General features: G+C 38.9%; 1 protein-coding gene across 2 annotated transcripts in view; it reads right to left on the bottom strand.

The window, feature by feature from the left end:
- Positions 1-334: 334 nt before the first annotated feature.
- Positions 335-16,434, bottom strand: part of LOC113066880 (microtubule-associated protein 1B-like) — a 35,769-nt gene continuing 19,669 nt past the window's right edge. For both annotated transcript variants that reach the window (XM_026238979.1, XM_026238980.1), the window contains 3 exons: positions 5,759-16,106; positions 4,571-4,800; positions 335-4,313 (listed from right to left, as the gene is read on the bottom strand). In XM_026238979.1, the coding sequence (XP_026094764.1) occupies positions 4,158-4,313; positions 4,571-4,800; positions 5,759-16,106 (10,734 nt within the window). In that variant the 3' untranslated portion in view covers positions 335-4,157. The remainder of the gene's footprint in view (positions 4,314-4,570; positions 4,801-5,758; positions 16,107-16,434) is intronic.

Genomic DNA, 16,434 nt, shown 5'->3' on the forward strand with positions numbered 1-16,434 from the left:
ATCATAAAGACAGAGCCGTTGTGAGCACTCTTTCTTATAATATTTTGAGGAAGACTTTTATAAGAATGCAAAAAATGAATGGAAAAAAAATCTTGAACCGACAGTACGGAAAGTTGAAGAGCACTTTTGTTGCGATTGAACAATCAGAATCAAGTATTTCATAAGGTCAGATTAACACTATACATTTTTAATCAGGCTTATTAATTTGTTTTGAGATCGACCATGTCATTGCACTTCCATTTCGTTTAAATATTGTATTTTGGTCGACAGTGTCAGACAAGTGCATGAAAAAAAATTAAAAATAATAATAATAATGAAGAGGTCCACACAGAAAGAGTTTTCCAAATTTGGATGTTTTTTATTGATGATCACCAGGATGGTTCCCCTTTACAGTAAATCAGCAGAAATCTACTTTTGCATTGAGCTTTTATAGACAGAATGTTGAATATTGCACTAAAGAAGAAGAGAACTAGGATTCATTCAGCGCCAAAATACGAGGAAATATCACAGCATCTTCTCAACAACATCTTAGGGCAAACAGAAGCCAAGCCCAACAATATATGCATATTTCAGTACCATAAAGACAATTAGCTTCAAATATATCTTCTTAAAATAGTTTTAATTCTGATTATTAAACAATTACATTCAGGAGTATAACTAATAAGGTCACATGCAAAGATGAATACGTATACATGACATGGCTAAATGAAGCCATCACATCATGATGCATTTGAAGTAAGAATGAAATTGAACTAATAGAGATTCATAGAGGTACTTTAAGCAGTCTTTTTTATCTTTAGGAAGTAGAATTACAATGACCATAGAACTTTCTTTAAAGAAAGCATTTCACATAAATGACCACGTCAGCTATTTTGATTTATGTACAGGTTACGCCATTTGTTTTGATTTCTATTTTGGCTTTTTTTTGTTATTGTAAAGGAGGAAACCTCAATGCTATAGTGTATTCCATTTTCAGTGTAGTAGTTGTGAAACAGCCTTCTGCAAACCAAAGTTTCTAAATCTTATTTTCAAGAGAGTTATGTATTTGTACTAAAATCAGCAACAGCTGAACATGTAATATTTTGTCATGAGTCACTCACGATCTTAGCCAGGTCTTTCGGTGACCCATTTTCTGAGGTTTACTGTTCCATGTGCATATTTTGCTAGTTCTTTGTTTTGTTCAAGCAGCATCCAGCGAAGCAACATTTACATTCAAAAAATATTATTTAAAAGTTAGTGCATTCCTCTTTATCACAAAACTAATTTTGTGTAAAGAAATCACAGCTATTTAATAAGACCATATAATACTTGTTACTAAGGCCAAGTATTTGAGACAGAGAGAAAAAAAAAACGTTTTCAAATATGAAAATATATCCAAACCATAAGATGTAGGCTACAGTACAGATTCAGCCCGTTTTAACAATCCTTCCAGCAAAATTTTTTTACAAATTTGGTCTCAGTGTGGGTTTGCGTACATCGTTGGAATTGGGTATAGTTTTGCAAATGATTCTGTATCTAACTAGTATAATCTTCAACATCATCTGTTGTTTTTGTTATGTTTTGTTTGAGGCCCTAGTGATTATTAATTCTTAGGCTTTGACCACCACTGCTAACCTGTGAGTTTTCAGTAAAAGTACACATAGACCCTGTCACTGACCATTTCAAAGACAGATTCTCTGAGAGAACTTAAATCTATATTTAAATAACTCAAAATTAAGTATGCTGCAATACATAATACTGACTTTTACATAAAAAAAATCAGGACAGACTAAAAACAAACCACTCACTGTGAATATACTGGATTAGGGTTAGGGATGCGGTGCAGGGTTCTTTTAAGGACAAAACAATTGTGCATTTACCAGTGAGGCCTTGATGTTTTACTAGTGAAAATACAGTTCACAATGTAACTGAAGATGTAGAGCCACTGTCAAATCAAGACAGTGATTTGACTGTTCCAAAAGGCATTCAGTTCCAAAAGCATTCTAAAGCCAATGACAGATCGCTAATGGGTTTTTTTTTGCCTCCAGTGCAAACAGAAACACTTATTGTTAGCTTGTTTGTAACTGATATAACTTCAGGTTAGGTTGAATTCATATTTTTACTATTTGTAAAGATATAAGCCATAAAAATGCCAATTAATGTTAAGTGATACTGGCAACAAAAGTCCAAAATGTATTTTAAACTCTTCTTGTTCTAGTACTTTAAGTGCATTTCTTCTCAACTGACCTCCATAGAATTAAATTTAGATAATAACTAGTTAAAAGTTGTTATTGATCACTTCATCAGACCAAAAAACAAATGTTGTCATTTTAATCGTTTTTTTTTTTTATATAAATTAAAATTGTATTTATTTACATGATGCCTACCTACCAAACTGACTTAATTTTAGAAAAGTGCAATGGTACTTCTAAAGTGTTATCATTATTAATGCCTGGTTTTTTTATAATACTCAATTAAAACTTTATTAGCATAAATCTAAAGAAGTAAGGCTGTAAAGCCTTTCAAATTTTCGCTAATCCAAAATAAATCTGTTAGTACACATATTTTTGTATGTGATGACTTAACATTTTCTTAGTCAAACAACACGCAAAAGGCACGAGGATAACCCTCACTGTCTGCTCTCACAGCAACCATGAAACAACTATTCTATTTGACTGATTAGTCTCTACTGCTACATTTTGATTTATAATGTAATTTCCACCACAAGTTTCCTTTCAAACAAGTTAAACCTAAAGTGCTTGTGGGTCGAAGATTCTCAGGTTGGGGAAAAAAATCAGGTCAAGTATATCAGCAATGCACAAACAAAACATTCAGTAAGTCACAAGTCTGAAACCTCTACTCCAAAATATATATCAGATAATTTGAAGCATTATTGGAATTGTTGGTCTTTAAAGTGGCCACATTTATATTTTCACTGAAACAACAGAACATCATGTAATTGGCAATAAAATAAAATCTCCATTTCACTCTAACAGTGCTCTACTCAATTTATGGGCAGATTGTGTTTAAATTGCTCGTTATCAATCTGCTTTGGAAAAGAGATCTGGACCCCAACAGATCCCCACAACAGATCACTAAATTAATACAACTACAACGTTAAGTCCAAGCTAGAGAGCCTCATGCTTTAGTACAGTAATTGCAATACTGAGAAAACACAAAACTATTCTTCCTGTAATCTTTTGCATTTTATAACCTTGAATGCACATGATCATGATATGATAAAATTAGAGCCTACTCAACCAAAATCAAAAACTAAAGTCATATCAGTGGATTAGTCGTTTGTCGAGATGTCCTCTACTTTGCTTTACTCTTAAAAGTATGAACAATATTAATGTAGAGTCTTCCCTACTATCACATTATTGAGATAAAACTGTAGGATTGCTTAGATGTTTGAATAGAGAATGATCCATCTTTTGTCATCTAAGGGGCACAAATCTTGGATTATGTTTGATTTTGTAAATCAGCATTTGAAAGAATTGAGATTTGGCACAAATCTGCTTTGGATTAGCAATTTAGAGTACAGTTATTTCTTTCTTCACTCTTTCTGCTGGTATGTGATCTCATGGAGAGACTGCATCTAGCCTCACTGTAACCGTAGCTCACAAGACAGCTACTAAACTTTTTTTAGTTTAGAGGTTGTTTCTTCAAGGCCTTGTGACCTCATGTTTAGAGTATGTTCTGCTGGACAACTGTGTCTATATGTAGTACATGTGTTAAAATGGATGATAATGGATGCAGAACATGAATCAGATAATGAATTAACCAATTCACCTAGGGCTTTTTTCTGCTTTGAATTTAAATCACAGGCAGGATACAATCCTGGTCTCTGGTAAGTTGTTAAAGAATATAAGAGCTCAATTTGCAATGCAACTTTAGCTTACTTGAAAATTACATTTATTATTTCATAACAGCTAGCTAGTGAACATTCAGTTTTCTGCCAAAGCCTTGCAGATGCAATCAAAAATGTACAATAGAATCAGGACCAAAGCTTATAATATAAGTCTTTTGACAGCACTAGGATTTTGTTGCATGTTTGAGGATTAGAATACAACTATAAATGGCAGCGGATGGAAGGTTGTGGTTGAAGCGACTCATCTAAACCTAAAAGATTAGAAATGAATGAGGAACGAACGAAAAGCGCTAAATAGAAAACCAATTCAAAATTCTATTTTGCAGGCTGGAAAAGATTCATCCTGCATGACCACTGTGCTGCTGCTGGCCAAGACCATTATATTCAGGTCCTGCTGTTTCTCATGGGTCTGCTGATACCAGTCCCGAGTTACCTCTGTGTCATGTGTTGGGATTAAAGTGACCTAAATGAGAAGAAGATGGTCAGATGAAATGCAGAGTTCTGCTTGCAAATAAAAAATTTGGATAGGGGTTTCAATCCTTACATTAAACATGGACTGAATTAATATACTGAGTGCACTTCAACTTTTTTTTTGCATATTAACTAGTAGCCCCTTGTGTCCCTAGACCCCAGTTGAAAACCCCCCTGCTCTATGGGATTACGACAACAAACACACAAACTCATCCATATATTTCATTTTACTGTAAAGTCAAATCATACCTGGAGATTGGTGCCCCATTGTGCTTTCCCTTCCAGGAGTGCATCTAGAACGGCACGGCTGGGTTCACCACTGCCGGGGTCATTTCCACTGATGACATAGTATGCTGCTCGCACTCGCTTGAAGAACTCTTGATCAACATTTTTAGCACTGCAGTGGTTGGGAATGTAAGCTAGATCGACATAGATGGGTGATCCAGGTGGAGTCCCAGCAATGGATTTCAGGTTGGAGCCTTAAAGTATATACCATTGGTTATTTGCATGTGTGGTTTAGTGAAGAACCAATGTTGTACAATTGAGATTTTTGTCTGGCTTATACTGATAATTCTACCATGTTATGATTGATTGCCAATAAACAGACAACATTAAAAAAACCTGTACTAGTTTGTCTAAATAAATTAAAAAGAAAGCACTAAAAACAAAAATCTGTTTTTTAAATGGTAAAAGAAAATTTAGATTTCACAACATTATAATGTACAGTATGAAAAAGGATGTTCATTAGGGTTACCATATGCGCGGTTCATGTGGGACACGTCCCAGCCAGGATTTTAATAATGCCTAAAACATCCAAAGCAGTTTAACCAATAACATGCAGGTATTGTACATAATCGACCAATCGTGGGGCTGCGTGTGAGAAGGTGAGATCAAGACGGAAAGATCAAAGCGATGCAAATATGCGCACATGTTTGTTCGTTCGTTCGATTGACTTGAAGCGTCGCTGCGCACAAATCCCCCCCCCAAAAAAAAGTGCGCCACAATGCTTCAAGTCAAACGAACGAACAAACACGTAAAAGTGATTCGAAAGCATAAGTAGCCATCTGCTCTGCTCTTTATAGCTCTCATGAATGTTACACAACGATCAACCTGTACAGTGCAAATAGCCAAAACCTGGATATTTTAGGCAATATTAAAATCCTGGCTGGGACGTGTCCCGTATGAGCGGTGCATATGGTCACCCTAATGTTCATTTTACTTTTAACAGCAAAAACTACTTTTAACAGTATTAAATTGTGTGTTTGAAGAATTAATTTAAGTTAGTGTTACATTACACTGAAGATAATTTAAATGTAAGTAAAGGCAATTAGCATATCCAATTAAATATCCAATATTGCCTGATAAATTATTAAAATCTGTAATATCACTCAAAAACCATTCTGGTACTAATATGTCATGCATCCCTGATGTTTGTACCTGCATTACTCTTAACGCCATTGACCAATCCTCTTCCTGGGTTGTGGATGTCTCCCCTGGATCCCTGTGTCTCAGACATTTTGGACAAACGAAAAGTCTTCTCTGAATCTTTTCTTTTAAGATCATGAGGCGAGGAGTCTTTGGATGTCTGCTTGACAGGTGTAGTAGATCTCCTGCTTTTTGCATCTCCCTTACGTGCAGGCGATGCAGACTTCCCTAGCGTCTTCCTCAAGCCTCTATTTGTTTTAAGGTCCTTCTTCATTGGTCGTTCTGTGTGGGTCTGGCCATTAAGAAGGGCCTCTGGGTCCACCATGCACACATCAGGGTGTGGAGGGGGAGGAAGAGGGTCTTTCATTGGGATGGGAGGGGGATCTTGATTCCTCGGGGAGGAAGAATGATGACTTCCTCCGTTGCCGCCAGCTGTAGACATTTTGTCCACAGGTAGATGTTCTGCGTCTTCATCAGAATCAAGGTTTCCTTCTGCTGTAATTGAAGGACATTCCTCAGTCCCTGGAGGAACATCTGAGTCTGACTGCGATGGGAGTGACTCGCTCAAAGATGTAGGAGGAGTTTCCTCCCCTGCCAGCATAATGCCGTGCCCAGTCACTGTACCACTCGGAATGCTGTGTGATCCCTCCTTACCAACTTCATGGTGACTATGGGGATGATGATGATGCTGTTTGTGAGATCTCCTTTTGACAGAATGCTGCTCACGCTCATCACCATCATCATCCTTTGAATGATCGCTTCTAGCATCTTCCTCTCCATCCTCGCTTGATAATTCCTGTGGGCTTGGATTTATAAAGGATGGAGAGATGTCTCCTTTGTGGTGTTTAAAGGGTGAAGCTGAATGTGAGGACATGGCCTCCATAGCGAGATCAGAGGGTCGAGTTAATCCCTCATCTGACGTCTTGGAGACCTCAGGGTAACAAGCCTGTGCTCCGGATAGTGGAGTGGGTGAACGTTCCATTGAATCGTACTTCTCTTCCTCCTCTTCACCCCACTTTTCCTGCTTTATACCCTCATAAACATCTTCCCTATAGCCAGTTGGAGCCTTTAGACATACAAAATCATCTTGCTTTATTGTAGGTGCAAGGGCACTGTGCTGGCTAGACTCAACTCTATCTGTTTTTTTGCTGTCTTTTTCCATCACTTTTTCTTCTGTTTGCTCTTTCTTCTCTTCCATTTTTTCTTTACATTCCTTTTCTACAATTGTATCAATTTGTTCTACCTCTTTCTTTGTTTTTGACTGCTCGGTTTTCCTTCCACTGTCGCTCTGCTGCTCTGACTTCTTGCCATTATCTAGGCTCTCTCCCATCTTTTCTTCGACCATCTTTCCAGATTGTATCTGTTCTTCCTCAGTTGTTTTATGTTTTACTCCCTCTTTCTCATCTGTCTCACACTTCACTTCATATTCCATCTTGCTCACTTTTGCTTCTTTCATTTCAACCCTCTCCTGTACTTTTTCAGCCAAGTCTTTAATTTCCTTAGACTTCTCTGCCTCTTCTTGCTTCATACTTTGTTCACTTTCTGTGTTAGTACAGAGAGTCCCACATGTTGTGACTGGCAGCTTCTGAGAACTTGCCATTTCTCTTGGTCCAACTATGGTTTGCAGATCAAATGAATCTAATATTGTTGAGGGTTTTACATCAGCATGTTGCTCTGGGAAAGATGCTGTGCTTAATTGTTCTGTAGCTGAAGATCTTTCACATTCAATTCTGCATGGTAAGGTTCCCTCCTCGAAAATGCTTTTGTTGTCCTCAGGCTCATCATCAGAGGATTTTTCCTGTGACTGTTTGTCTGCAGAGACTGCCTTCTCCAAAGGTGCAAGGTCAGACTTGAGGGATGTTTCAGATGCCACCACAATTGGATGAGTTGCATGCTCAGAAGTTGCTGATTCTGGTGATTTTGAGGAATGTGGCTCTGCTACATGTTTAGGATGAGAGACATGATCCCTGTCAGATTTAATGCTTGACATATCCTCCTCTGACTTTTCCTCTGCTGATGATGTTTGATCTTGAAGAAATGATTTGGATTCCTCCAAGGGACTGAGAGGAGAAAACCTGGCAAGACTAGATATTGATTCAGCTGTTGTTGTAGCAGGTGTAATTCGCTCTGAGACTTCCATGTATTCGTCTTTTTTTAAACATGGTAAATCCATAATGGGTGACTCTTCCTCTTTTAACGATGAGTACTCGTATGATATACTATCTCCATCTGATCTTAGTTGGACACTAGGAATATTAATCAGTGTTTCTAGGCCTTCTCCAAGGTGTTGACCCGTTGAATATGAGGCAGACGTTGAAGAAGAGTAACTAAAGGATGATGATGATGAGTAAGTTGCATCAGACATTGCTGCTTGAGCAACAGCTAGGGATTCAGTCTCTTCAGGCTTTTTATCAGATGTCTTCTGTGGTCCATGTTTGTCATCGCTGGGTTTGGGTATGACATATTGGACTGAACTATTATCCTGTTTCTTGGACTGTTCATCCTCCTTGCTGATTACATCCTTGTGGTCTCCAGGTACTGATAAAGGCTCTGTTGTGGGGGACGTTTTTGTGGATGAATCACCAGTTGTTTCTGTCTGTAGATCTTCTGTACTTGCTCCAGATGCTAAGGGACCAGTAATATCTTCTTGTTTGGTTTTGAGTGGTTTAGATGCAGACATGGTATCAAATGTTACTTTGGACTCTTTCTCAGACATCTCTCTGGCACCCTTTTCAATATCCAAGTCACTTGCATCTTCCTCTTCCTCATCCTCATAGTCATCCTCTTCTTCTGCAAATATTTTTTGGCTTCTGACCAAGCATTCCTCAGTCTCCGCACTCACAATCAATGACTTGCTTGAAAGAGAATCACTTTTGCCAGTGCACTCAAGTGCAAGAACATTGTCATCGACTTTCATGGACTGCCCTGAAGAACCAGGAGTGGCAGCGCTGGAATCTTCAGGTGATAACCTGCCAGCAAGCATGTCCTTTTCGGGTGGTGAGTATCGACCAGAAAAAAATGGGTCACTTCGGCTTTCAGCTGGATCCAGCTTGTTTTTATCTTTGTTACTATCACTTGAGATTGGACTCTCCAAGAGAACTTTGTTCTCATCAGGAGCAGGTGTTGAAGAAGTTGTTAGACCATGAATATTTTTATCCTGGGATGATGTAATAATCCCTTGTGGAGGGGAAGCTTCAGTCACATGGGTTTTGGTCGTGTCCAGGTCCTCTGAATGAGGCATTGCCAATGCTTCTTCTGTTTTATGGTCTTTCTCTTGTGTATAAGGTTTTAAAAGGCTGGAAGCAGATGAACATGGCTCTTTATCTGACAATTTAACATGACTTTCGTCATCTTTTTTTTGAATAGGAGAATGTGTGTCCTCTTTCTCCTTCTCCTTCTCTTCTCTCTCCAATTTCTCTGATTTATATTGCAAATCACTAGAGGCAAACAGGCTTGAACCTGCTGCCGAAGTGGCTTTTCTGTCATATGTTAAACTATTGTCAACAAAAAGATCTGGTCTCTCTTCTCTAACCAATTCTTCTTCTTGGTATCGTTCCTTATTGTCTTGCTCTGAGGAGGCAGTGTGGCTGTTCTGAATACTTGGTGACATCTGGTAATCAACCTTGCTGAAAGACACTGGCTCATCATCACTTTGTTCTTCTTCTGAACAAGCAGCTCCAAGCAAAGTGGCCTGACTTGTTTTTCTATTGTAATCTAAATCTCTATCCAGACTAGGGTACTGGTCCTCTTCCTCACTTCCTCTCTCAGTGTCTTTTGAAATGGGCTTTTCATACGGCTCATATTTAGAGGCTTCATAGCTTTCTTTTTCCACTTCATAAGTCATCTTGTCATCAGATTTCATTCTCTCGCTATCAGTTTTTTCAGGACATTTCTCATCTGCACTGCCAGTCTTTTGGAAATCGGAATGTAACTCTAACCCTGGAGAGGCAATCTCCCGTTCTCCTTCCCTTTCCCTCTCAGCCTCCTTCTCATGTTTTGCAGCTTCCTTTGAAGAGAGCAATGTTTCATGTTGGTCAACCTCACTTGCCTGACTGTCAGAGCTGGGCAGTGGAATACTTGTTGGTTTGCTCTCAGTAAGAGTCTCTGAGACTGCTTTAGTACTTGTATCTATAGTAGAGGGTGTAAGTGATGTATCCACCTTACACTCCTTTATTTCAGGTGATATTCCACTGGAATCTCTAGTCAACTCTTTTTCTTCTAAATGGGGCACAATTTCCTCTTTTTTTATGCTCGTCTCTGGTGGTTGTGCAGAACTGCTTGCCATTGGTTCTTCAGACTTCCAAGGTTCCACTGATAATGGTCTTGAACCAGCCCCTCCCATACAAATAGCATCTCCTTCATCCTCCTCAGTGCTTTCATCTTCATCTGAAAATTTGGTTGGAAATGTGGTTTCAAAGGTTGACTTGGTGTCTTTTGTTTTGTCCATTGTTGAGGAGGCTTCTTCAATGAATTTTTCTTTATAATCTAAATTTAATTTGAATCCAATGTCTGACGATGGGCAAGTATCTGTTTCATGTAATGAAATGTCTTGTTTGATATCTCCTTTAGGTTCATCTTTCAATTCCACTTTTTCTTTACAACTCAGATCTGAGGTCTCAAACATTTGTTCTGAAGATTCTACCAAAGATTTCTGTTTGCCTCCCAAGTCCATTTTGGTTTCAACTGACACCAGTTTTGATTCATTTTCTATCATTAATTTCTCCTCAAGGTCTTTGCTCACTTTCGAATCAGTTGTTTTTTCTTCTGCAATGGGAGGATCTCTTTTCTTCAGTGTGTCTACAGTGTCGTGTTCTGATTTTGAATCCATAGTTTTTGATTCTGTTGGAATCTGTTCTGACCTTTCTTCCACAGATACTGCCTTAGGTTCTTGTTTTGTGTCAGATGGCACATCTGTTGCCATACTTGGTTGAGGTACTTTAGATACAATCTCTTCAGTGTGTTTTTCTTCATACAGTTGGTCACTTTTAGCACTCTCAGATACAGATTGATCTGTAGATATCTGAAGTTGAGTATCCTCCACACACCTATCTTTAGATTCATACGTTTTTGGGGAAATGTCTTCAAACTCAGCTGGTTGTTCAGATTTAACAAATATGCCTTTGCTTATTTCTTCTTCTTTAGCTTGCATATCATCTTTTTCTGGTGATATTGTTTGGGGTTCACTCTTCACTTCAGAATCAATTGCAGATTTAGAGATAGTAAGCTTATCTGTTTTTTCATAAGTCTGACATTCTATAGACTCTTCATCTGGTTTGCTAGTTAGATTCATTAACTCTTCATTTTTCTGATCCTGATCATCTTTAGAGGACAAATCTAATTTCTCAGATTCAGAAAGCAAAGCTTGACCTTGGCTCAATTCTGGTGGTTCATCTTTAGGTTCCTGGTCGAATATTGGTGAGGAATCCATTTTGTCTGAAATAGATATTTGTGTTTTGGGTATAGTCTCCTCTACAGTTTCCTTATCTTGGCTAGTTTCATCTGTGTATTGTGAAATTACAGAATGTGTTAGTTGAAGCTCTTCTTTGTATGATAGATCTGCTTTTTCTAAATGTTGTTTGGTTTGAGTTTCTTCCAATTGCTTCTCCTTCAAGTCTTCATCTTGTTTACTAGTAATTTCAGTCTCACCTGGAGTTGCTTCTAATATATGAGATTTCATATCTTGCGCTGACATCCCTTTAAATTCTTGATCATCTTTAGCAGACATATCCTTCTCCATAATGGACAGTTCTACATGTATCTCTGTAGACTGAACATCTGGTTTTGAGAGGGAAATTTGCTCTTGCATCACAGATTTTACTTTCTCTACATTTGTTTCTCGAGAGTCTTCATGTTCTTTGGCAGCTGAAATTATTTTCTCATATGTCAGTCCAGCCTCACTTTTACTTTCTAACTTTGCTTCATCTTTCAAGATAACATCTGTTTTTTTACTTAACTGTTGTATTTGAGATTTGAGACCATCTGTGTCCTCCTTAAATGGGGTTATACAGACGGATGAATCAGTTACCTCGAAAACCTCCTTTTCAATATCAGTTGATTCAGACTTCTGCTCAGAGGTCATTTCCGGTTTAGTTGTCATATCTGTCTCTACAGTGTCTTGTGTCTCCATATATTTTTTGGCTAATTCATGAGATGTTAATGTTTCTGCTATGATGTCTGGGCTTTCTATGGACTGACCAGATATACCAGTCAGATCTTTCTCTTTGGATTCCTTGTCTAATTTTGATGATATTTTGGCTTTCTCTGACTGAATTTCTACTTCTTGTTTCTCCTGTTTTTCTATCTCTGAACATTCCAGAACTGCTGGAAAACTCATATATTGAGACTCTTGTTGATTTGCATTTTTCTTATCAAAATCATCTTTAGATGGCAATGCTGCTTTTTCTGGTTCTGATATTACATCACCTTTATCTGTAACCTCTGCATACTTTAATAATTGGTCTTTTTCCTTATGCTTCCCTTCAGCATCATCTCTTTCACCATCCTGTTCTTTCTCTTTCTCTTTTTTCTCTTCGTCTGTGGATGATTTTAAATCACAAGTTTCTTCAATGTCATGATCATCAGATAACTTGCTATCTTTATCCTCAAGAATTACTGCCTTGCTGCTCTCTTCAAATGCACCCTTCTTCTCAACACTTGGATCAGGCATTACCTTTGTATCACTTATTTCTTTTAATGGTAGAACTTGTAGACTTTCCTTTTTAGCTGACAAGTCATCAACAAGTGGAGATGGTACAGAGGTTGCTTCCTGGATTCTCTTCTTTTCGTTCTCCTCTTGAGATATTTCTTTCTCATCTAAAATACCAGGTTTTTGTTTTGCACTCTCCTTTTCAGATTTAATTTCAGTGAGGCTAAGTGGCACTACTGGTTCTTGATGAGTCTCTTTAATGAGAACTTTATCCTTCTCTTCCACAGGTGACATTCTTAGGGGAGAGTGAGATGCACTAGGTGGTCCAGAATGTGTAGGAGAAGCCATTTTTACAGTGCTGTCATCAGGGCTAATGCATCGGTCTTCCACATCTGGAATAACACTAGTTTCAGTAACAGGAAGCTTAGAAACACTGTGCATTAGGGAGGTAAGTATTGTTTGTGCCTCAAAAGATGAGTCTTCCCTAGAAGGTAATACTGGTGTTTTCTCCATCTCAGGTGGTGAGAATTTTTCAACAGATGAAGTATCAGGAACTAAGGGCACGGGACTTTTGGGTTTGTCAATTTCTTTCTCGTTGTGTTCAAGTTTATCAAGTGAGGCATATGCTTCTTGTAACTTTCCAAGTGAAATGTCAACATTTGGTGTTTTATCCTCATATTCATCCTCCTCTTCATCACCGTATTGGGCGGCCATCTCAATTCCATCGGTTTTGCCTTCCAAGGGACGTGGTGGAGATTCCTTAGAGGGAGATGATTTGAAACACTTGTCTTCTTCCAAGGAGGAAGTTGGTGAGATGGTTCCAGCTGAATGTAGGTAGTCTTTTTCTTGGGTGGCCTCAGTTTGGGTAACCGGGTGAACTGTGTCCAAGACTAGGGAACTTTTTCCAGTGTCTTCGGTCTGAGGTGCTGTGACGGATGCCACTGACTGATCTTCAGCAATGGAAGTGGGTAAAGAAGACAGTTTGTCATACTCCGTTATAGACGTTGCTGAAGAAACATGTTCCTCTTCAGCTAATGGCGCTGCAAGTATACTGGTGTAGATAGAAATAGGAGGCTCCTGTGCACCAATCAATTCTTTGCCTGTTCCATTGCCCCTTGCAGCGGCTTGCATTTCTCTCATTCCATGGATGGCATCAAAGGAGACTGGTTGGTCTGGGACCGAGACATCATAGCTACCAACCTCATATTGAAGGTGTGGTATCCTGTCTTCTGATTCTTCATGGATCTCCTCATCTGAGATGGTCTGTTCAGTCTCAGAGTAACCTGGGATTGTTTCATCCTGAATATATGACAAGTTTTCTGCTGCAGCAGCACCTTGGGCTGTAGAGGTAATGCCAGCTGTAACACCTCCGACATCTGAGAAATATGCATCCTCTTCTTTCTTGACTTTTTCAACAGAGATATCTTTTATTTCTTCATCTGCAATGGCATCCAAATCCTCTGCCTCCTCTAGTTCAGCTTTTTCAATCACATCCTCTTCTTCAAACTGCTCCTGTTCAGCTTCAGTCTTTCTTTCCTCCACTTGTTTTTGCTTCTCCATTTCCTCAACTTCATGTTTTCTGTCCACTCCCTCTAAGTCTTTGGTTTCCTTTATTGCCCCTTCATCCTCTTCATCACCTATTCCCATGTCTTCCTCTTCCTCCTCTGTCTTCCTTCTAACAGGCTGTGTCTCAACCTCCTCCTCATCTTCATCTTCAATTGCAGCACCCTCATCCTCAAATTTCTCTAGTTCTGATGTTTGGGGCTCATCCTGTTTTTCTTTCACTTCTGCTGATGGCACTTCTTGGATTTCTGCTGATGGCGCTGCTTCTTTCTCTGTAGCTTTTTGTTCCACGATATCGGTTTCTGTAACATTATCTTGTTCTTGCTCCTCTGCTACATCATCATCTCTTTCAGCTGGTAATCCAGAGACAGTAAGGGCACTTTTAGAGGCTTCAGAATGATCTGGCATTTCAGTGGGTCTCATTTCATCGAAGTCTTTTGTTAAATCTTCTGGAGTAGATGGAGCAGATATTACTTTTTCTGTCCCATTCTCTGGTTTCTCAGGTTCAATCTTCTCAGCCACTGGTTCTGCCACAATCTCTGCACTCTCTAACTTGGCAGTTGTAGGTTTGCTCTTTATTGTTTTGGGTTTTCCTTGGGTTTTGGCCTTGTAGAGGGTCTTCCTCACCTCTGGTGTAAAAGGTTTCAGGTCAGGTTTAGTTATTTTTCTCAGTTCAGGTTTTAAAGTGTCCTTAGATTTAACCTTTTTCTCAACTTTTTTCACAGCATCATCTTTTTTAATTTCACGTTTTTCTTTCTTAACTTCCCTCTTTTCTTTGTCTTTCTTTTCATCCATTTTGGACACCCTTTCCTTGGGGTGTTTTTTTTGTGTTTTCTCCTTCAATATTTTTTTCTTTTCTGTCACTTCTGTTTTTGGTTTCAATGGCTTGGTGTGCTTCTTTGCTTCTTTTTTCTCAATTTTGTTCTCGTTGACAGATTCACTCTTCATTTCGACAACGGATACATCCTCATGCTCGTCGGTTTCTTTCTTAAAAGGCTTAGCTGGTGCTTGAGTCTTGGGAGAGGATTTGAGACTTTCTTTGCTGTCAGTCCTTTGCTTTAGCTTTGTTTGTTTTACTGCTGAAGGTGAAATGCCAGAATTAATGTCTTTTTGGGTGGCTACCGGATACCGCAAGAAATCAAGGTGCTTCAACTTTTCAAGCCCTTCAAGGATTTTGTTCTGCGGTGCATTTCCAGGGAACAAAACTCGGATGATTTTTTCTGTAGGGTTGGCAGGGAGCCATACAACGAGAGCAGTAATAGATGTCAAATATGGGACAGATATTTCTCCCTCTTTTCCATTGGCAAGCACTATCCCTGTCTTGGCCTTGCTGTTACCTGCCCACTTCTGCATGAGGAACTGCATTTCCTTACTGTCCTTCACGGGGTTCAGGACAAACATGTCTAACCTGCCCACACCCATCTTATGAAAAAGAGTGATGGGCTCGATGGTATTACTAACCACTCGAAAAAGAGGCTCCGGCTTTATTCCTAGCTTGTTGAGGTATTGCAATGTAAGAGAGGCTTCCTCAATGCTTCGCTTAACTTTCAAATTCGATTCTGATGTGCGAAGCTTCTCAGGTACATTGAAGAACACAACTCCGAGCTCGGGCGATATCAGGTTCTTCATCCAGTCACTGTAGGAGGTTGAGCCTTGAGACTGTTCTTCCTCCTGTTCTGCAACCTTCCTTTGAAGGAGTCCATTGATTCCAGGAAGATTATCAGCACCAATATGGGTAAGAAGGATAGAATCAATACGATCTAAATGTCTGACAAGCTTCCAGAAGCATGACCTTCTGTCAGAGCCACCATCAATAAGAATGTTAAAGCCATTGACGGCAAAAAGTGCAGAATCCCCCCGTCCACCAGGAAAGATGTAGCAGCAAGGCTTTGACAACTTTAGGAATCCTCCAGAGGTTGGAGGCTCAAGAAGGTCAAATGGGGATGGTACATCCACAGTCTCAGATATGTAATCGGTAAATTCAGTGACCCCCTCCATCTTAGGGAGTATGGGCTCTGGATTCAGCCTATAGTTCAGCAACTCCCTAATGTGTTGTTGTTGCCCCAGAGAGCTCCAGCCTGCCTCACCACGGCAAGACACAGTCAGTGATGCCCACTGTCCAGAGCTGGCTTTAACCAGCAAATTACTGACCTATGTGAGGAAACCAAGTCCAAAATTACTCAAGATATATATATATATATATATATATATATATATATATATATATATATTGATTGCAACTGTATATATATTCCAATCAAAATTACTCAACCCCTCAGAGACTGAAGTACTTTACAAATACAAGCTTTTTTGAAGATCCAAGATAAAACCAAAATTGCATCTAAAACAGTTCACTGGCATATTAAAAGTGATATTATCAATATATAATGTAATATTATTGAGTTATAAAATTTTAATAACAGAGCTATTTCATAATTATTCAACATTGCTGTTTTTAAGTGACTTATTTGCATGGTGG

Source organism: Carassius auratus, chromosome 50 (assembly GCF_003368295.1).
Source record: "Carassius auratus strain Wakin chromosome 50, ASM336829v1, whole genome shotgun sequence".
Taxonomy (NCBI): domain Eukaryota; kingdom Metazoa; phylum Chordata; class Actinopteri; order Cypriniformes; family Cyprinidae; genus Carassius; species Carassius auratus.